Source organism: Berghia stephanieae, chromosome 3, assembly GCF_034508935.2.
Source record: "Berghia stephanieae isolate SIO BIC M18660-M18661 chromosome 3, UCSD_Bste_1.3, whole genome shotgun sequence".
NCBI classification, from domain to species: Eukaryota; Metazoa; Mollusca; class Gastropoda; order Nudibranchia; family Aeolidiidae; genus Berghia; species Berghia stephanieae.
In genome coordinates this window covers 82,969,141-82,992,285 of record NC_088362.1, presented here as the reverse complement: position 1 = coordinate 82,992,285, position 23,145 = coordinate 82,969,141, and the positions used below count along the sequence as shown (strand labels likewise).

General features: G+C 35.4%; 1 protein-coding gene and 1 long non-coding RNA gene across 8 annotated transcripts in view; one reads left to right on the top strand and one right to left on the bottom strand.

The window, feature by feature from the left end:
• Window positions 1–23,145, top strand: part of LOC144968627 (mitochondrial glutamate carrier 1-like) — a 60,126-nt gene that overhangs the window by 13,290 nt on the left and 23,691 nt on the right. For 4 of the 5 annotated variants that reach the window (XM_078907153.1, XM_078907155.1, XM_078907154.1 and 1 more), the window contains exon 2: window positions 18,579–18,647. In XM_078907153.1, the coding sequence (XP_078763279.1) occupies window positions 18,631–18,647 (17 nt within the window). In that variant the 5' untranslated portion in view covers window positions 18,579–18,630. Of the gene's footprint in view, window positions 1–11,528; window positions 11,605–18,578; window positions 18,648–23,145 lie in introns of all 5 variants that reach the window. The other variant, XM_078907157.1, reaches the window with a different exon arrangement.
• LOC144968628 (uncharacterized) lies at window positions 6,911–16,046 on the bottom strand. 3 transcript variants are annotated; one of them, XR_013644617.1, is made up of 3 exons: window positions 15,809–16,034; window positions 14,819–14,897; window positions 8,640–10,243 (listed from the first exon to the last, which is right to left on the bottom strand). It is a non-coding gene; the product is annotated as an uncharacterized LOC144968628 (long non-coding RNA). The 3 variants fall into 3 exon arrangements; XR_013644616.1 differs by lacking the exon at window positions 14,819–14,897 and having other exon boundaries at window positions 6,911–10,243; window positions 15,809–16,046; XR_013644615.1 differs by lacking the exon at window positions 14,819–14,897 and having other exon boundaries at window positions 10,029–10,243; window positions 15,799–16,033.

Here is a 23,145-nt window from a genome sequence, read left to right as displayed (position 1 = left end):
CTAACGATTTTAACACTGGCGATTGAAAAAAAAACAACAACATTGCATGACGTCGTCAGGTCAGAGTGTGTCCAAATATTGTGATAAATACTCAGAAATGGTAGGAAAGATTTCTTCGAGTGTCAGGCAAGAAGACGGCTTTGAGTTGTCCCAATACTATAGAAGAAACGAAATAGACGTCACTCAGCTCTATTTTTGTTGTTTTTAGACAGCCATTTCGTGCTTAGTCTCACTAAATTATAGATAGAATGAAGATGACGCCACTCCGATCTTTGTTATTGAATTATTTTTTTTGCCATCCGCGTTTATGGGTAATTCTAACTAAACTCCATTAACCAGACTATAAACAACCAAGATTACACATTAGTTTTTGTGTTGGTCCTTATACTTCCGGATGGCAATGTTGTGAGCTTCTCAGCCAAGCGCATAGTATCTATATCAATCAGACGATAAACGTCCAAGGTTACACATGGTTTTGTGTGTCGGTATGTTATATCCGACTGATGTTTGTTTGATTATTTCACCTAAACTCATACCATACCCGTTTACCGTGGAGAGTCACACAATTATTGAAAAATCTACCACATAGTAATATTATGGTAAACGGTAGGTTGGGTATTGTGTAGAAAACATCAAGCAATGGGTTGAACTCTGTGTTGACATTTCGTAAAATCAATTCCAACGAAGTGAATGGTAAATATCTAGATATTATGTGCGTACATTCGTACAGTTTATGGCATGTAACAATCTGTTACAAGCTACATCAAATCTACTTGTAGTATCGATGCTATTGCGTTTTGGTAAAATACAACATTCGCCAGCCAAATTAAAATTACCAACATACCAACCTCTTGAGTAACCTTAATCGTTTATGGACAGATTGATATAATTTACTGAGAACTGATCACTAACAGGCTGTCTAAAAGTAGTAACAGAGAGCTGAGTGACGTCAATTTCGTTCCTTCTATAGATGCTGTCCGCTTGGCTAAGGAACTCACAACATTGCTATTCGGAAATATAACGCACCAACGCACAAAACGATGTGTAACCTTGAACGTTTATAGCCTGGTTAATACAGTTTAGTGAGAATTACTGATAAACGTGGATGGCAAAAAAACAAAAAAAAAAACAAAAAAACAAACAATAACAAAGGCCTTAGTGACGTCTTCTTCTTCTTCCAGTGTCATCTCATGGGTTGAGGTCGACTTGAAATGACACGCCAATCTTCCCTGTTGACGGCTTGCTGACTGCATTCGGCTGCCGACAATCCTGTCCATGTCCTCACATCATCTATCCAAATTCTTGCTGGCCTGCCTCTTCCTCTTTTCTGCTCAACTCTACCCTCAAGAATGTCCTTGTTGACAGTTTGATGGCGTCTTAGGTGTCCAAAATACCTTAGTTTTCTTGTTTTTATTACTTTCATTAGGGTCGGTCTGATATCAAGGATGTCACAGACTTCTTGATTTGTTTTCTTTTCTTTCCAACTGATTTTTCCAAGGCGACGGAAAGTCCACATTTCAAAGGCCTCAATTCTTTTCTCTATTTGTTTGTTCAAGGTCCATGTTTCTGATTCTGAGCCGTAGAGAAGTGCTGAGTGGACGTCAACTTCGTTCTATTTATAATAATCTGCTACAAGCTTAATCAAATCTCTGTACACCGAAATCGAACCGGATTTGTATTTCATACAGATCACGTGAACCGTTTTCTGCCGGCTTAGGACGCCTTGTAAAGTGCTTCGAACACATTTATTGGAAACTTCGTGTATAAAAGCTCACGTTAAAATAAAACAACCCCGTAAACAAGATATATTTTGTCATGCAGTAATAAATAAACCTTCCAATATTTATCATGAGAATTAAAAAGAAAACAAACAACGTATCGGTAATATATAGAGCAATATCCACTGAACGTGCTCATGGCACTTTATTAGGGTTGTCCCTAGCACACAGCGACAGCTAACATGTAGGACGAGACATGACACTTATAAGGCGATATTACAAATTTATTTTTTCTACGACACAGACAGCGCTGTTAACGGCCAGATACTCATTTTACACCCGAGTACTATGAGAGAATGTGAATAAAGCCCTTATTTCGAGGACTCAAATTTGCGCCGCTCAGAACAAGACTCGAACCCAGGACCTACCGATCCGAAGGCGAGTGTCATAAAGTCACACAGAGCCCTGTTTTTATTTGTTAAATTCTCTGTCAGGAACATACATTATTTTGATGGGGTGGGATAGTGACCTTAAAAGTAGTGAAGGCTAAAAAAAAAAAGATGCAATTTTGTGACCTAGCATTTCAATGTGATGTTATGTTGAGTGAGATGATCCAGATGTATGTCGTAAAGTCAATTTAATGTTAAAATGATAACCCTCACCCCCCCCCCCCAAAAAAAAAAAACAACAAAAAAACAAACAAAAAAACAAAACAAAACAAAAAAACAAAAAAAACAAAACAAAACAAAACAAAAAAAAAAAAAACAGCAAAAAAAAAAAAAAAAAAAAAAAAAAAAACAAAAAATCAAACAAAAAAAAATAAAAAAAATCGAACATCAAAGTGACAACTAGGGAGTAGGTACTGGTGTATATAGAAATTAAATGTGAAATTGCTGTGTATGAAACAGTAACAAACAAAGCATAACGAAAATTAAGAAACAAACCAAAAATAAATAAAAACGAAACAAAAGCAAAGCAAAATGTTTTTTTTTAAATAGAAAAAAAAACAAAACAACAAAAAACCCCAAAAAACAAAAGAAAAACAAAACAAAACTGAAACAGCAAACGAATAAATAAATAATAAAAATAAATAACACCAAACCATTATCCCAAAATCATACTGCCTCACAGTTTCAGTCTTACTTTTTCAGATTTCGATCACTGAAACTCAAACGAAATCTAACGTTTTTAGCTGAACATTCTATTTTCTGCATCTTGAGACATCCCGATTTAATACCGTTTTGAGACCATGGGTCACATACTCATAATATTAAAAATCGAATGTTCTTGGCTACGCATTGCTTTCTATTTTCGGCATCTGAAACATCCCGATTTAATACCGTTTTGAGACCATGGGTCACATACTCATAATATTAAAAATCGAATGTTCTTGGCTACGCATTGCATTCTATTTTCGGCATCTGAAACATCCCGATTTAATACCGTTTTGAGACCATGGGTCACATACTCATAATATTAAAAATCGAATGTTCTTGGCTACGCATTGCTTTCTATTTTCGGCATCTGAAACATCCCGATTTAATACCGTTTTGAGACCATGGGTCACATACTCATAATATTAAAAATCGAATGTTCTTGGCTACGCATTGCTTTCTATTTTCGGCATCTGAAACATCCCGATTTAATACCGTTTTGAGACCATGGGTCACATACTCATAATATTAAAAATCGAATGTTCTTGGCTACGCATTGCATTCTATTTTCGGCATCTGAAACATCCCGATTTAATACCGTTTTGAGACCATGGGTCACATACTCATAGTATTAAAAATCGAATGTTCTTGGCTACGCATTGCTTTCTATTTTCGGCATCTGAAACATCCCGACATGATAACCGGTTTGAGGCGATTGGCCACATTTTAAAGTAATGCTTGCAGTATTACAGACCTGCCTCGTACGAAAAATTCGTAAAATTACGAAATTTCGGCTCCGATTTCAGAAGTTCTCTAGCATTTCCAAGTCATTAAAACTTATTGAATCTGATAGTTTGTGCTAGAGTAGATTATAATTTTAAGGATTTTGAAGTGTCATTTATTCATTGTGAGGGTAAATCGTTGATCTATAAAGTTAATTATAGCGACTAGATATTAATTTTTTCTCCTAATAAAATGCGAATTTTTAAATTTTAAAGTAGGCAGGTCGGGTATTATTCTCCATTGAAACCTTCTTGAGCTCCGTCTGCGCTGTTCGCTTACAACTCCTTATCTGTCAATAACAAACCCTTATCTTTATCAGTAGTAACCACTGACTTCATTTTGGCGATAATAAAAATTTAGCACAAATTGTTGAGGCTTCATCTATGTATTGTTAGTCAGATAATTAATAATAATAATATAATAATAATAATAATAATAATAATAATAATAATAATAAATAATAATAATAATAATAATAATAATAATAAATAATAATAAATAATAATAATAATAATAATAATAATAACAATAATAATAATAATAATAGTAATAATAATAATAATAATAATAATAATAATAATAATAATAATATTAATAATAATAATAATAATAATAATAATAATAATAATAATAATAATAATAATAATAATAGTAGTAGTAATAATAATAATAATAATAATAATAATAATAATAATAATAATATAATAATAATAATAATAATAATAATAATAATAATAATAATAATAATAATAATAATAATAATCTGATTCTCTTCCCTTTCTCCTCTCTATTTATATAATTTGACAAGTCATAAAAGTCAAATAAGCATTCCATCGCCTCAGTTCGGTCATAATATACTGCAGTGAACCGGATTTCAAAAATTGCGTTTAAAGTAAAAAAGAGTAAGTGCTGCCAAATTTGGATCAAAGGGAATTTCAGAAAATACATTCATTCTTTTCATCGAGCATAATCATTTAAATAGATTTTCATAATTTATAATAAAGAAGCAAATTTCTGTAACTGGTTCACTCCCGTATAATACCGGGTTGATTCGATGGGTCACTTATTTCATTTTATCTTCTTCTTTATTTACGCTTTTATTGTTGTTATCTGTTTGATGGCAAGAGATGAAAACAAGGTCTGAATTTCATAGTCAAAACACATTTTAATTTTTTGGAAGATTAAATTAATGTTGGGTGTATTTGCCTTGTATTTTTAAAGTGAACCAAAAATAGCCGTGTAACAAAACTACACATCCGAATTAATTATTCATTGTGCACTTGTTGAGCACAATGTTATATATGAGTGTAAGAGATACGACTGTGTGTCTGAGTGGATATTGATCGATCTATTGCGTTCTCTCCAGCTAAAGATGTGTTGGGATGTTCGGTTATTTCTCAACCGCGATGATGATGATGATGATGATGATGATGATGATGATGATGATGATGATGATGATGATGATGATGATGATGACGACGATGCGACTGGTGATGGTAATGACGAGGTTGAAGTTGATAAGGATGATGATGACTATGAAGATAATTGCAATGATGATGATGATGATGATGATGATGATGATGATGATGATGTTGATGACGGGGATGATGATGATGTCAATGTGGAGAAATGATCGTTGCACGTCTGTGAATCTCATTAATGTTCAAGATAACAATGGTATGTCGTTATTAATTGGCGGTTGCTATCTAGCGAAACCAAATAAATAATTCCCACACACACGTGAGATGTATGTACATTAGCTTATTCACACAGTCACATGACAGTGTCGTCCATACACACCTCACAACGATCTGTCAACAGCACATGTCACTATGTACTTTGATTGAGATATAATAATATATGTGTCCCATTGCCTCAAAGCAGTACTATGATTGAGGTGCTAAAAATTGATTGATTTTTCTTTTTTTTTCTTTCTTTTTTTTTTTTTTTTTGGGGGGGGGGGGGGGGGGGCTTGCTAAAGTATGATGGTTTTTTTTATTGGAGACCATGGACTTCGCATTTTAAACTGACAAGGAACTGTAATCTCACATTTCTGGTCGTTTCTACTATAAAAACAATTTTTGCCATTTGTTTCAGCCCGACAAAATACCTTTTCAGAGAAGACCGGTCACATATAATATTATAATATTCAATGCATCCTTTAAAAAAATTTCCTCCTATATGATGATTGACTAATTGTTAGTTACTTTTTACGTGATAGAGCAAACGGACCTAATGCTACCCTGAGGGTCGAAATAAAGGCTGTGACTTTCATAATCATGACCTACCATCTCAAAATAGTTTAGAAATAGACCTAGGTCTCAGGCTAATTCATTACTATAGCACACAAATACATCCTGTAAAAACACCGAGACGCCTACATTTGAGACAATACACCAGGGATGGTTTGCAAATTAAGAGAAGAAAGAAAGAATATCAGGCATTATGTTTGGGTAAAATGACGCATTAAAGTGAATTTATATAGCTAAAATGACCAGAAAAACTAAATTTAAACTTCACGGTTGGTTTAAAGATTCTGCTATAATAGAGTATATACTGTAGAATTAATGCAAGTTTAAAATATTGTTTTTATACGTTAAATTTTGTCGTACTCTGAAAAAAATCCCAACAAAACAAGAAATAAAAGAAAAAAAAATTAAAAAAAACAAAAACAAAAAAAAAAAAAAAAAAAAAAAAAAAAACAACACACAACAACATACAATTGTAACGGTTTTAGCCAGAAAATCCGTCCTTCAAATATTGATTGATCAAAATAACCCCCATCCTGTCAAAAACTCTCAGACCAGGGACTCTCTTGAAGACATCCTTAGGAGTTTTAGGCCAAATTGTTTTTAATGATTTTGTTTTTTAGAGGACGACAGAGTTATGATTAAATATCAAGTTCGCCTCGACTTGAAACCCATTTTAGGCGTTGAGGCTGTGAGTTTCAATTGTTTATTATCTATGGCGTTGGGAATTTGTAGCATAACTCCGTGGCTTTGATCTGTCCGTCCCGGGTTCGAGGCTTTCCATGGGCAGCGCAAAGTTGAGTCCCTGAAGAATGCTCTTTCTGTACTCACATTCTGTCATCATACTCGTGTAAAACGCTCTTTTAAATCATCTCTCTGCTATACACCGTATTATGTTTTGTTTACATGTAGGGTAAGGTGGGGGAATTACACACCCGGGGTAATTACACACCCACATCCATTACATATCTAGTTCTTCGCAGAAAGAATGCAAAAAGACCCAATCGACTGTTCAAAGTTTTAAATGCTTTTTATTTCTATTTCCTGGTTGAACACAAAAAGCACCAACTTTTGTTACTGTTAAATTCTGACAATTTTTCAAGTTTTTACAAGCCCATTGAAGGTAAGTGCAACATTCATTATTTTCAAATATGGCGAAATGTTGTTAACTTTTCTTCAACTTTGAAACTCAAGCTAGAAATGTTTAATCATTCATCGGATATGTAAACATTTCTCCCAAACCTGTTCTTGATGCCTTAAGTAAGTTGCTGTGCCTATTTTAGATTTATAAATGTCAGGGAAATTCCACATTCTACAGGTTTCGAATTTCTAATGCCTTTTTTGTGTGAAAATATTTAATCAACATCCTATGTCAATGGTTTTATTTTACAAAGAGAGGCCCCAGCTAAATTTCACACCCTCCGGGTTTCGAATTTCTAGTGACTTTTTTGTGTGAAAATGCTTAATCAAAATCCTACGTCAATGGTTTTATTTTACAAATAAAGACCCCCGCTATCATTTCAAGTAAATAGTTATAAAGCGGGTGTGGAATTACCCCGACATAGTTTTTCTTAGAAAATCGCTTAATCCAAAAGTCTTGGATGTGTGTAGCCTATTAATCCTGTTTAAATAATAAGCCTTATTGTGAACCCAGATGATGTTACTTATGAATGCCCATACTTTAGAGCTGGATTTAGAAGCGATTTCTGTTCATGTTTTTCTCTTTTTTCTATAGAGATTGGCTAATCGTGTTGATTGAATACAAGAAAAGACGGTGTCGTATGACAATGCAGATATGGTGAAAGGATCGATCTCATTAAATCTGGAGGGATGGGCTGCAAATGTGCTGCCGGATTATACAATCTAAACTGAGGAACATCCGTGACCATGTCAAGAAACGATAAAGTAAAATAGGAGAAGATACTTACGCCTTACTTAAATCGCGAGACTGCACCCGGGATCGATCTCCGTCCCTTTGATTGTGAATCGAGTGCTCTACCAACTGAGCAATCGGGACTCCCGCCTAGGCCTATTGGTGTCATGTCATAATCTACAAAGATTGTTGTTGTGTTCATTTCAGACGTTAATTATTGTTCCTGATTGTTTCATTCTCGTTTTTGTATGCTTGTCATGATGAATGTGGAATTACCCCAAAATGTTGAATAAGCGAATAAAGAGAAAAATTGGAATTTATGAATTGGCGTTTATTTTTAAACGTGTTATTTGTACAGAATCAAAGTGTGAATGGCTGTTGGATATTTGTATTCTGTTTGTGTGTTCACCTCATCAATAGAAACTTTATGACAATAAACTGAAAAAGTTGGGTGTGGAATTCCCCCACCTTGCCCTATATGATTATAAACATTTGATTGTATTCCTCTTAGCGGGGACATTTGCTTGTGTCTGGATGAGACTTTTAGGTGGTCTCAAACAAAATACTTTGATGTTATGCTCTTGGAATCTACATCTGTTTCCTATTCGAACCAATTTCCCTTTGTCTTAATTTTTCGTGGGTGCTTTAATTGTAATTCTAGAAATTTTTACTATCCCATTTTCTTCCTCTTTTACTTACTGGCGCTGATATGACAGTAATGTGTTGCAAGTACCGTAAAGCCCTGAAAAAACAAAAACAAAACATATATAACGTTGGGAATCCTCCTTTTTAAACTTTTACCCCAAACCACTAACTCAATTTCTATAAACTGTGACGTTGAAATAAAAACTAATATCCTGTCTTTTTAAATGAACACACGCTGGTCTTTTCTTTATTGCCAAGAAATATATTTTGATTGTGTGCATTTCAATATTTTCATAAGCATACAAAGCAAAACAGACAAATATTGTGATTGAGACAATATTTATATATGTAATATTTTAAAGATATCGCTATTGTTAAGTTTTTGAGATATTATCTTAGTTAGTCATACAGAATTAGACTATTCAATGAAATTCAATGAACATTAAAAACACACGCTGGTCTTTTCTTTGTTGCCAAGAAATATATTTCGATTGTGTGCATAATAATATTTTCATAAGCCTATAATGCAAAGCAGAGTAATATTGTGATTATGACAATATTTATATATGTAAGATTTTTAAGATATCGCTATTATTACGTTTTTGAGATAATATCTTAGTCATACAGAATTAGACTATTCAATGAAATTTGAACATGAAATAAAATGTATTATTTATACCACTCCATTGAAATAGAATTGGGACTTAGATTTGTTTAAAATACACATCTACTGAAGTAGTTTCATTTGGTTGAATCACCCTTATTTATGAGACTCGTTGAATGTGCTTTCATACACAACGCTCTCGAAATCACAATAATAGGCTACCACTACTGCAGCTATGTGCATATATTATTAGTAAGTCTTGTAACCGAACACAGTGATGGCTTTTATTTAACTTTGTTGTATTGGACCATGGGTTTTCCCCTTGGTTTGAGAGTATTTCCAATACAACAATGCGCCCATAACAGTTTAGGTTATCGGACCTGCAAGTAAGAATTCGATGGTTTGAGAGTATTCCCATTACACCAATGAGCCCATAACAGTTTAGGTTATCGGACCTGCAAGTAAGTAATGATTGCTTTTAGAGTATTTCTCTATGTGGTCCAGTGGCATAACACTCGCTTTCGGATCGGAAGGTCCTGGGTACGAGCCTCGCTCGACGCATAGTTGAGTCCTTGAAGAAGGCTCTTTACTCGCATTCTCTCACCGTACTCAGGTGTAAAATGAGTACCTGGCCGTTAACAGCGTCGCCTCTGTCCTAAAAAAAAATGTGATATCGCCTAACAGGCGTCATGTCCCGTCCTAAATGTTAAATGTCGCTGTTGGCCAGGGACCCCTTGTAAAGCGATTTGAACACGTTTAGTGGATATTGCGTTATATAAAAGCTCAATTTTTTTTTAACTTAATGAAGCGCTGGATCACGACACGAGAAAACTGTTAGTAACTCAAAATGCAAAAATATATAATGATTTGAATGCTACTCCACGTTTCAAAGTGTTTTGTCATGCTCCATTGTATCATTGACGCCCGGGTTCTCATTACCCTGAATGGTTACCGATTTCAGTTCCGCTTTGGTGGTGCAAAGTTGATTCTTTGAAGAAAAAAAATAAAGGCATGCTCTCACCGTACTCAGGTGTCAAAATGAGTACAATCAAGGGCGGCAACAGTGTTGTTGTCCCTGTCGAAAAAAAAAAAAACCAACAAAAGAAAACAGTAATAGTAATAGCGCCTGTGGAAATTCAAATCTCTATGTTGGGACTCGATTTAGTTCCAATTGCAGTCGTGCAGTGGATCATTGGTGTTGCCTCCGTAAAGAAGATCTGAAATTGCAAATGAAAAGAAAAGCATAAGTAAGAGATAGTCATGAATTATCATAATGCTGAAAGAAAAAGATAATCTATGAAAGACAAAAAAAAAAAAAATATGAAGAAATCGTCTCCCCCCCCCCCCTTCAAGAAAACAACATACAAGGCAAAAATACACCCCCCCCCCCCCAAAGAAAAAACAAACAAAAAAACAAAAACAAACAACAAAAAATAACAACAAAAAAAAAGTACAATTAAACAATGCAAACAAACAAAAAGCACACACACAATGAAACAGAACCAAAATCAAAATAACAACCAAAAACAAACAAACAAAACAACAATTAACAACAAATTTATTAAAAAAAAAAAAAAAAACTAAACAAAACCTAATAACTAAACAAAACCTAATCTCCCGCCCCCCCCCCCCCCCCTCCCCTCTTTCCAAAGATAAAACCAAAAAAAAAAAAACCCCAACAAACAAACAAAAATCAGCAAATAAAAAACAAAATAAAGCAAAAAGCAAAAAGAAAAAAAAAAAGGAAAGTAGGGAACCCCCCCCCCCCCCCTCCCCCCAAAATAACCCCCAAAACAAAACAAAAACAACAACACAAAAACAAAAACAAACACACACACAGACACTTAAACACACACACACATACATATTCACAAAATCGTCTTCATTTCCCATTAAATAATTTAATAGCACATGCACACATCACATTTCCCCCCTCATAGGTAAGGGGGGGGGGGGGGGGGGAACGTGGACTGTTGTAATAATATTATAGCGTAATGCCCACAAAATATTTATAGAGTTTTACAAGCCAGGTGCCCAAATTTGCATGTTTGATAACCGGACGCAGTTATGGGCCTGATTTAACATTGCTGTAAAGGACGGCATTTTGCATTGGTTTGAGAATAGTTCCATTACAAGAACGATCGCATAACAATTTGGCTTATCAGACATGTAAACATGTTCAGGTCGCTATCCCAACCAATTAACGACACTGAAAACAGGGTGAGACAGCAGGTGGTTGGATGGGAGCATCACCCTTGAATCATATACCTATGATGTTCGCATGGGTGTACGATCCGATAGTGATGTCGTTTCTTCTTCTCGTTACTAGCCTATCCTGCTTCTTTGGTTTGTGATTGTATTTTTAACAGGGGATTTTTTTTTCTGTAAATCTTCTGCCTGTTTGTTCTTGGTTATTTATAGTTTAGCTTATGATATCTTTAGGTTATGATTTTGATTTACATTTGTACTATTTTTGTTAGATTGCTTGTTTTTTTGTTTCAGCGGTCTCTCATATAACCTCAATTGTGTTGGAAGAGACCTAAAGCAACAAACAAACAAAGGGCGAGACATGGCTTCTGTAAGATGCTATTACAAGTATATATATTTTTTTTCGACAGAGACGACGTCGTTACTCGCTTGATGCTCATTGTTCACCTGAGTTTGGTGAGATAATGTGATTAATGAGGCCTTCCAAGGACTCGACTTTCCGCCACCAGAGTGAGACGTGAACTAGAGACCTTTACGTTAGCATCGCGTTTCATACCATAAGACAAGAACGTCGTCATTCCGCCCGACATGTTCCGTCTGCGGCGAAGATTTTTGATTTTGTATTCAAAAAAAAAAAAAAGATAGATGAAAAAATATTACCGCTGAGTCCTCGGAAAATGCTCTTTACTTTACTCACGTATTGTCACTATTCTCAAGTGTAAAATGTGTCAAATGTTTGTTGTCTTAGTCGAGATAACGTGTGATAGTGCCTTAAGACATCATGTCTTGTTCCACATGTTCAGTTTTACTGTTGGATTTGGACCCCGAGTGCAGTCGGAATTTTTTTCTGACACCACCCCCAAGCATTCAGAAGTGATTGGGTTGCTGGATCTGTTAGATCTGGCGGAAAGTACATTGAGATCGACAAGCGCCCTATCCAAAGAGTGTCAGGCAATGTCCATTGTTGGTTTAACCCTATAGAGACCGGGGTAAATTTCGAAGTCGCAGGTCTTATGACGCTGAAGGACCACTCTTATAGAAAAAAAAATTAATTAAACTTAATATATTATGAAGTTTATAACATAGTCATTATTGCATTGTATCAAGTATGTTATTATGAATTTGCTTCATTTGAACGGATGTGAGAAGAAAGTTGAGGTTGTTAATGATGATGATAATGCTGGTGATGGTGATGATAATAATAATAATGAATATGATGGTGCTGATGAATCATAATAATAATAATAATAATAATAATAATAATAATAATAATAATAATAATAATAATAATAATAATAATAATAATAATATATAATAATAATAATCATAATAATAATAATGATAATGAGATGAGGCACCAATTTTATAACGTTTCATCTTATTCAAAACAAGCTCTTTTATCTAACTCCAATAATTTTCTATAATAGTAGCATTTTTTATTTTTGATAACTTGATACCGCTTTATGGTTACATATTGTAGGAATGTGTCTTCGATCAAAATGTATGCGCTTGCCTAAGAAGCTCATAACATTGCCATCCGGAAGTATAACGGACCAACACACAAAACTGTGTGTATCCATGAACGTTTATGGTCGGGTTAATACAGTTCAGTGAGCATTACTCATGAACGTGGATGGCAAAAAACAATAACAAAGACCCGAGTGACGTCATCTTCGAACTATCTATACATAAAGTAAACAAAGCTAGGAATAGAATGTTTTGTTTAAAAATAGCACTAAATGACGGCAATAAATGGGTGATTGCATCGGAATTTGTATTGATTTTCGGTAAAATCGGTTGTTTTGAGGTTTAACCAGTTAATTGACGTACAGTGGAAAGACGTGTATTTAAAAATTTGGCCAGAAACCTCGCCCTTCAAATATCGATTGATTGAAATGACTCTCATCTTGGCAAACACACTTTCAAGCCTAGCACCCAGGTTTGACAGTTTTTTGCGAAGATAAGGGTCATTTTAATCGATCGATGTTTGAAGGACGAGATTTCTGGCCAAATTTTTAAATACGTATTTTTTCAGAGTTCGGCAGTTATTTGGTTCAATCGTTGTGGATTTCACGTTTTCTCGTAAAAGGCATTTTGTCACTTAAATGAAATATTAAAAAAAATATACGTATTTTTTTTTCCACAATCAACTAGAAATAATTAGTGGTTTTGGGATAAATCATGATTTTAGCACATACGCTAGTGTGTAAAACCATTCATTACTATGCAGTGTCGATACTTTTGTCTTTGTTGATAATATTATAGTTGCCATGTATGTAAATGTGTGAAATCGACGGATAAATATGCGTGCGTTACGACGTTTTCTTTCCCTTACCAATTTACATTGTGTCTTTTTTTTTTTTTTGGTCTTTGTTTGTTTCTTTATTTTTTCAAACATGACATTAGCAATGATTGTGCCAATGTGTATGTGGATACGAAAAGGGGAAACTTGGTTGTGTGTGTGTGTGTGTGTGTGTGTGTGTGTGTGTGTGTGTGAAGAATAAACGGAGAACTATTAATTTTCTGCTTTGAATTGTACGTTAATAAATCAAAAGCGCAAATTTAAATCCAGATGGAATTGTATAATTATATATCTTGTCATAAAAATGTGTAAGAGTTTCTGTTCTTAAACAAATCTACACAGCGATGGTCGGCGGATCAAACCTCTGAAGTCCCGATTTTCACGATCGGCAGATCAAAATTCTGAAGCCTAGATACGAACTTTGCCCACCATGTAGGTCTGATCCGCCCAAAATTAAATAAATCATGGTGCGCAAAGTTCGTACGTTGGCTTCAAATTTTTGATCCGCCGATCGTGAAAATCGGGACTTCAGAGGTTTGATCCGCCGACACTCTGATTTATAAATAAACATACCACTTGGCCAAGTTACAGATTATGGAGTAGGCACTGGTGTAATATAAGTATCTGAAGAAGTGTGCATGAAAATGTCGGACAAAGCAGAAAGAAATATACAAGAAAAAAAAAAATACCGTTCCGAAAATAGATTTTTTTTTTCGGAAGGTTTAAAATAAATTCTACTTTTTTCTGCTTTGTCTGGCTGGCACTGGTTCATATACAGCTCTTCACAATAATATTATATGTACTTTTTTATACGTAGACTTATAGTTTTATCATTTGATGAAAACTTTTTTTTAATTTCTAAATGGATACAAGAATGTTTAAGCACTAAAAATACGGGGTGTTCACATTCAGACATAATTGTTAGATGGTGATGTTATAGACTTCCTTTACACAACAATTTTATTCAATTAGGCGTTAAATGAACAGCATTTTCACACCACGTGAACTCTTCGTCACTCTCAGTTAGGAAGAAATGTGACGTTCAGCCAATAGGCTTCAACAGTGGTGACGTCACTTCCCTCGTAATGACGCAGAGTAACTTAGTATCTGGCTCTAAACTATCGGAACAATGGCGGATGCTCTTATGAAATACTTCTCCGACGAGCATAAAAGTGTATCCAGAGGAGAAAAACATTATAAATCTGATCATGCTTTGACTTTTATACATTCTGATTACATGACATGTGAAAAATTTCGAGCCAGCATGAAGAATTAAAAATACCGATTTTCTTTGTTTAGAACCAAGCTGATCGTTGCTGGGCGGACGTGACATCAGACTATTGAATCCTTTTCCTCACAAGCTGCAACAAAATTGGATGAATGAAAATTGATAGTGACGCCTTATTATGTGTAACCTGACTTTGTGGACACTCTATAGTCAAGACTATAATAATATTATCTTCTCTTTATCTGATGTAACTCAGCCGACAAGTATTGTAATAAAGGAGTTTAAAGTAGATACTCAAGATAAGGATTGGAATAGTTTTATCGTATTTAAATGTGATAACATGGCACGGAAAATGAATGGTGATACGTTAAGCGAAGGTTGTAAATATTAAACGCATGATAAATAAATCTGTTATGTTGGAATGAATCAGATGAAGAAAATTGAGCTTTATGTATAATAATAATAATAATAATAATAATAATAATAATAATAATAATAATAATAATAATAATAATAATAATAATTCATCATCATCATCATCATCATCATCATCATCATCATCATCATCATCATCACGTAATCCATGGGGCCGGAGTTTATCCCGGTTTCTATAGCGTGAAACGACCAATGGCAATTGCTTGCTGCCCTTTGGATAGGATGCTAGTCTATCGCCAAGTACTTTCTGCCTGTAGAAACGATCAGAAATGGAAAATTTCAGATTTTTTGAAGGACACAAAAACCCCAAAACATTCGCTGTCCTGCATGAAGGTACTTATTTTGCCAGGGCAGCGTGGCTCAGCGATACGGTCTTTGCATCGTACCCGAAAGGTACCGAATTCGACTACCTGCCGGGCTCTGTGGCCTTAAACAAGTCAGTTTGCCTAGCTTACTTTGCGGCGATGCAGTGCGGCTGATGCCTTGTTAATATATATTTAAAAAATCACATTTTAAAAATTGAGATACAATTCAGTCGTTCGCATTGAGTTCATTCCGATATAATACAGTTTTGAAGCGTTTTGTCACAAATATCAAACCTGAACCTGCCTTTCTTGAGTAGTCCGTTGAAAGTGTTGATGAAACTTCAAACAGCCAGTGAATGTGCTCGAAAAATTCGACGATACTTCCTCGACGATCAGCATGATGCTCGACAACAACAACAACAACAACCTATGTCGCCTTAAAACCTGGGACAGCAGAAAATCGAACCCTCCACCTTTTAATTCCTCATACAAAAGGTAGTAGATTCGATTCACCGTTGTCCCTGGTTAATATTTTTGATTTTAAAAGTATCCGTGACTTTACGTTGATGATTTTTTCCTGTAGAGATAGCAACGTTCTCTTCATTGGCCAGAGTGTGGCCGGGAGACTGAAATCATTGGTGGAAGTCTTGCTGTTTTGTATTGCAACGTAGAGGAAATCCCGGTCCTTCAAATGTGACCCGCCGCGTCAATTTGGTACTATGTCTGGATGAACTAGAAGAAGACGTTTGAGTTTAAAATCGAAATAACTAGTCAAATAAAACTAAATTTCTTGAATTTTTATAAAACCAAATTCACGCTCGTCAAGTGAGGCTTTTATTTTGCCTCAATTTTTGTAAGATAGGCTTATATTTTTAAGCTTAAAACATCAGGTCCACTCTGCTATAATACTATTTTGAAGCGATTGGTCACAAATACACACGTTACACGGGGACAAAGATGAACAAAGGGATGGTGATGGTTGGGGAGGGGGTCTTTGAAGAATAACTAAAAATTTGAGTTGTCAACCCACTTAAAATTGATAAGCCAACTCTAAAACACTCGACGGGTCTAGTGATGTTTCCGATTAGAAGATATGCATTATCTCACAGTGCTTTGATTCTCTTTTTTGATTGAGAAGATAACGGAATTATCAAACCGTTTGTCTGTCTGTTACAAGAGGGACTGAGCAACGAATTCTCTTTGCGTTAATGTTTGAAATAAAATTTTATTTTAGTTTTTTAATTATTTTTTTTTATTGACGTGGGGGGGGGGGGGGGGCGTTGTTTCTGTTATCACTCCAGTAATATTGTTGGATTCATGTAGTAAGTTTAAAGTTAATTAAAATTTCAAATAAGTGCAATGGTCTTTATCTTGGAGACTTGATGTTAGGGCCAAGGTATTTAATTAAAACATTATATTTGGTCTGCAACCTCAATGCGGAATTGATTTTTGTGGATATGAACTAGGCGCTGAAAATGGGATTTATAGTTAAAAGTATGACTTGACTTAATCCTCTTCGCTCCATGTGGAACATAGGGCCTCTACAATTAGTGTCCGTCATCTACTTCTGTCCTTTGCCATCTTCTTGGTAGCCTCCCAAATGAGGCCTGTCATTTTCATTTCTTCTGATAATGAACGCCTCTCTTTCTGTTTTGGTCACCCCACCTTTCGTGTCCCTTGGTGGTTCCACTCAAGAGACTGGCGGGTGACATTGCTACCTTGTCGTCTTAGTGTATGACAGACCATCTCCATTTCCTCCTCCTGATTTGGGTGTAGATGGGTTCTTGGTTTGACCTTCTCCATATTTCTATGTTGGAGATGTGGTCTTGTCATCTATTTTCAAAATAATGCGGAGGAATTTGTAAATGAAGGTCTGAATTTTGTGAGTAAGGTAGTTTGTGACCCTCCAAGTTTCCGATCCACATAGTAGAACAGGTTTCACATTGGAGTCAAATATTCTAAGCTCGGTTGCATTAGAGATAGCTGTTGCTTTTCACATGGGCGACAAGGTGGCAAAAGTCTGCCGTGCTTTCCTTATTCCGGCTTTAATATCTTCCTCTGTACCTCCTGTTTCACTAACTTTACTGCCTAGGTATGTGGAGTCAAGTCGTTTACATCTTGAACTGGAGACCTTGATATGTGGATTGGGGTTTTGTATTGGTTATGAATTCGCATCACCTTTGTTTTTTCAACATTTATAGTGAAACCAACATTTTTGGCTGTTCTCTGCCAAGCAGTCTACTTTAAGTTGCATGTTTTGAATGCGATGGCTCAGTAAGGCGATGTCATCTGCAAACTCTAGATCTTGTGAGGAACAGTCTCTAACGGAGATGTCATAACCATCACTACCACCACCACTATCATTACCATCATCATCATCATCATCATCATCATCATCATCATCATCATCATCATCATCATCATCATCATCATCATCATCATCATCTTTTTCTTGTTGTTGTGGTTTGTGTCACAAATTGGGATATTTTATTACTGTAACTGTCTTTATGAAAATGTCAGTACATAGAGACATTCGACAAGGCACATGGGTATATTCTGACACACTAGTATGAAGTCATGAAAACAGAAATTATTTTATTTCAATAACGGTTTGAACCCATCCAAACTTAGACTTTTCTTCTTTTTTTAAAAATTGAAATACCTGATATATTATATCTATGTCATGATATGATGCTCGTTGAATATCGTATTTAGACCTATCTTAATTTCATGATTTAAAACACCCCTATAGTTTAACATTTTCAGAAATACAAAACAAATAATACCTCCAACACTCACACTCACACTTACACACACACATACATACACACACACACACACACACAACAACAACAACAACAACAACAAAAGAAAAGCAAAAACAACAAAACTAAATACAAATGAAAGCATCAACTAAACAAATAAGGTAAATAAGCAAAAACAAAAAAGGTAAAGGTCAGAACAGCAAAAAAAAAAAAATTACATTAAAAGCAAACTTATTTATTCCATATTATGTATTATGGTATTCATTTTGTATCCTGTGATTTCAATGTATCTACTCTTTCCTTTTACAGATCTGCCGTTCATATTCCATAGGCCGCGGCAAAAACCAAAGGTTACCGGTTCATGGATCCACAATTCTCGTGAGTTTACCCAGAAATTAGATGTGATAATAGCGGCAATCATTCATTGTATTACACATCTGGTTCTGTAATGATTGCATTATTAGTACAATATTATTTGTATCAGTAGTAGAAGTAGTAGTTGTAGTAGTAGTAGTAGTAGTAGTAGTAGTAGTAGTAGTAGTAGTAGTAGTAGTAGTAGTAGTAGTAGTAGTAGTAGTAGTAGTAGTAGTCGTAGTCGTCGTCGTCGTCGTTCAATAAAAGCTCTAATTATTCCACTTGAAAATGAAAAATTTAGACAGCGATCAATTAAAAAACTGCAGGCCAGTCTCGAACCTTTATTTCATTTCAAAATTACTAGAGAGGCTCATTGTCAAACGTCTCAACAACTACGTAAATTTCAACAATCTGCATACTGTTTTTCAATCCGCCTATAAACTCAATCACACAGCACAGAAACAGCACTTTTGTGTGTCCACAATGATATTGTTGACCTACTTGACAAAAACGATAATGCAATACTACTGCAGCTGGACACTGTCGGTCACGTAATACTACTAGACCGAATGCAGAGGCTCTTTGGAATTGGAGACAAAGCTCTAGAATGGTTTCCATGCTATCTACGAGACAGGTCACAGCGCATTCTCATAAATGATTCCCTTTCACCACCAACAAAGCTACAATTTGGCGTTCCACAGAGTTCAGTGTTTGTCCCTTATATTTTCACAATTTACACAAAGCCCTTAAGCAACATCATCGCGACCTTCTGTCTCATTCATCATCTCTACGCTGATGATACCCAGTTATACACTCCCATTTCATTTTAAAAAACAAAACAAACAAAAACAAACAACAACAACAAAACAAACAAACATTGAAGAAACAAAAGAGCAACTCACAGCATGCCTAGATAACGTTAAAACATGGATGACAAACAACAAGCTTAAATTCAACGAGGACAAAATTGAGCTGATTGTATTCATGAGATTGACCAACTATCCTTCGGCGAATAGGGGGCGGGAAGGTAGACTCCTCGAGAACTAGGAGAGAAGTTGCCAGTCTTCTGTACCAGCAAGAGGGTGGCGGCTAATCGTCTTCGGTCGAGAACCTGCCTAACGGCATCGTCGCTTCATCAATGGGAACTTTTCCGCTTGCTACTTAATGTACGCGTTGGGGCCAAGAGCCCGAGACCACAGAGCATTTAGTCGAGCGTTGTGTTGTGACGAAGCTTCTTGGCGGGTTCGCGACCGTACACGAATGCGGCGAGGAATTTGAGACCTGGATAAATCATCATAACATGGTATTGTGACGCCATTGCCACACAGACGGCGAATGGTACACAATGCCATCTCGCATGTAAATGAAAGACCATTCGTGTTTATGAATTTCATCTAATTATTCTCTGAAAAGGGTCCCTACGCCCCCCCCCCCCCCCATTTTTAAAAGGTATTTTTTAAAAATTGAGAACAGAAATGAACGCTTATATAGGACATTTTCACTGCCAAATTAATTCTCGTATCAGCCATATGGCAACGACATAGTTCATAGAATACGGGATAGTGGCAACCTCGATTCAGTAATGTATAGCGTGCTTACCTTAGTCGGAGGATCAAATGGTAGAGCACTAGCTATACACGCAAATGGATCTGGATCGATCTGTGGTGAAGTCGTGATTTTATTTTCTTCTGATTCCCCCGTCCATCCAGCAATGATTGGGTAGCTGGGTCTTTTAAATCCGGTGGAAAGTTTTTTGTGATAGGCAAGCGTCAAGTAGCAATTGTACTGTGCGTTTAACGCCATAGAAACCGGGTTAAAGTGTGGCTTGATCATGGGCCTTATGGCTCTGAAGGACTACAGAACACGAATCCACGAATCTGTTGACTCGCTTATCAAGCTCGCTGTCATTGGAGGCTGTGAAAAGACGGGACGATAACCATTTTGGTTTTCGAAGCCACTTAAGGGGCGGTTTGGGTCTAATTATTGGAATCATCTCTCTGTTATGCATTGTATTATGTTTAGTTTACATATCATATTATATGATTTGTAAACATTTGAGTGTATTCCTCTTAGTTGGGACCTGTGCTTGTGTCTGGATGAGACTGTTAGGTGATCTCAAACTTAGTATTTTGACAGTGTTCTCTTGGAATCTACATCTGTTCCCTATTTGAACCAATTCCCCTCTGTCTCACCTTTTCTTTTGTGCTTTAATTGTAATTCTAGAACTTTTTACTATACCATTTTCTTCCTTTTTACTGGCGCTGATATGACCTTAATGCGTTGCAAGCGCGTAAAAGCCTTAAAAACAAACACATATAATTATTAGGAAAATCCTTTAAAAAATTGATTTTGAGATTTTGGTGATAAAAAGTATTCAATTATCTTAGAAATAATATTAGTCAAGTTTAAATTCTTAAAGTAGACTATAAAGGCACGAAAAAACACTGGCGAAAAGGTAGTAAGAAAAGTGTGAAAAACTGAAAGCTATTTTGCCATTTTCTCGATATGTCATTTTTCTAAGGGTTACTGTATCAAACGTTTCTCAGAATCTATTCAATGAAATTGTCTGAAAATTTTCACAGTTATAGTAGAGATAATGTAGTATGTCGCCATAGAGAGATGTTTTTCATAAGGTAATTGTATTTTGAATTATAATCCAAATTATGAATTTTTAACATCAATTTTGTCATAATATTTTGATTTTCAACTTTATAATGTTCTAATAAAAAGTCCATAAGCTAAAGCCGTAAAATCTCTCTATGGCGACACACTATGTTACAATGTTGATAAGAGGGAAGAATATGGAGGTCATTCCTTCATTAAATTAGTTTTTGTGGAACGTTTGCCACAAGATTGTTATATTTTTTTAATGCCAGACCCCCAAATTAGATCGCAAAACGAGTATCAACACAGATAATTTATATTTTTCACCAAAAATGTTCATTTTTAACCTCTAATGACAATACAGAATGATTAAAGCCACCAAATATAGGTAATTAAATTTTTTTTTTTTAGAAAAGACCCAAACCGCCCCTTAAAGAATGATTTTTGTTGGCTGAGGAAGGGTTGGATCTGGACGCATCTTAGACGTTTGTCTCATTCATTATCAAAGCTTCTTAAGTCATGCTAAACACCTACGTATTCTTTTATTGTTGTTGAATTTTTTTTCCTGTGCTTTGTGTTGTCACTTTGATCTTGTAAGTTGGTTTTGATTTTTGTGTGCCGAACTCTGAAGAATTTTCAATGGCTTTTAAGATGCCTTCTCTAATCACGTGGCCAAAGGAAGACACAAATTTATAAATTAAAAAACAAACAAAAAGAAACAAGAAAACAACCTCAGACCAAAAAAAAAAAAAAAAAAAAAAAAAAAAAAAATAATAATATAATAAAAAAAAGATAATAAAAAAAAACTAACAAAAAAAGAAAACAAAAAAACAAAAAAAAAAACAAAAAAACAAACAAACAAACCAACAAACAAAGAAAAAAAATCCTCACCAAATAAATTTAAAATAAAAACGTGTAAAAAGAAATCAATTGAATTTTGAAATCAAACAATTTCTTATCAGTCCCTTGCAGACACAATGTTTAACACATTTTTGTAAAGTGTCTCACCGATAGTTATGTGATTAAGGATAAACATGAATTGTAGCAGTAGAGCTCGCTTGTAACGAACACAAACAATTTGACAGAAATGTCGAATGCATGTTTTTACCCCAATGAGCCCAATGTCCCCAGCTTATTATTATCTTTAAAAAATAGTTAAAAATAATGCTACAGAAACCAGGGAAAACGGCAAGTCTGTTCCTGAATTGGTGGAATTCGTATTGGAATTGCCCACTATGTAGACCTTCAGAATCGTACGGCCCATTGAGCCGGATTTTATTTCAGTTTCTATAGCATGAAACGGATAGTAGCAGTTGCTTGCTACCCTTTGGATATGACGTTAATCTATCACAATGTACTTTCCACCAGATCTAAATGACACAGCTACCCAATAACTTCTGGGTAACAGTGAACAGGGATTAGAGGAAAAGAAAAATATCGATTTCGTCCAGGATCTATCCGGCTCCCTTTGCTTGTGAAGCGAGCGCTCTACCAACTGAGCCATTGGGATCCCCCTACCCCCCCGTTTGGATTATATTATTGCTTTATTGTGTACATCTGACCCTCCAGTTTGTTACACGACCAAGTTTTGCCCCTTCCCAATTTCCCGGGGCCCCAAGTGTAATAGGGGTAGATGCGTCTTATACTTACAGTATTTGCATCTTATAATATACGTTTGATTCAGAGGCCAGCTCGCGAGCCAAACCTGGATCAATTTCGGTTTTATAGTTATAGACGCCATTGCTGTCAAGGGACTATGTCGTCTTATGGCGTCTTTGGTCGAACGCTTATCGAGTCCTGACTTCGAGAAAGTCAAGCGACAATGAGCGGACTCAATTTGATTGTTTATGTCGTTCGCTGAAGACAGGTTCCGTGTAAATTATTTTGTTCTTTTTACCCCATTTTTTTTACAGCCCAC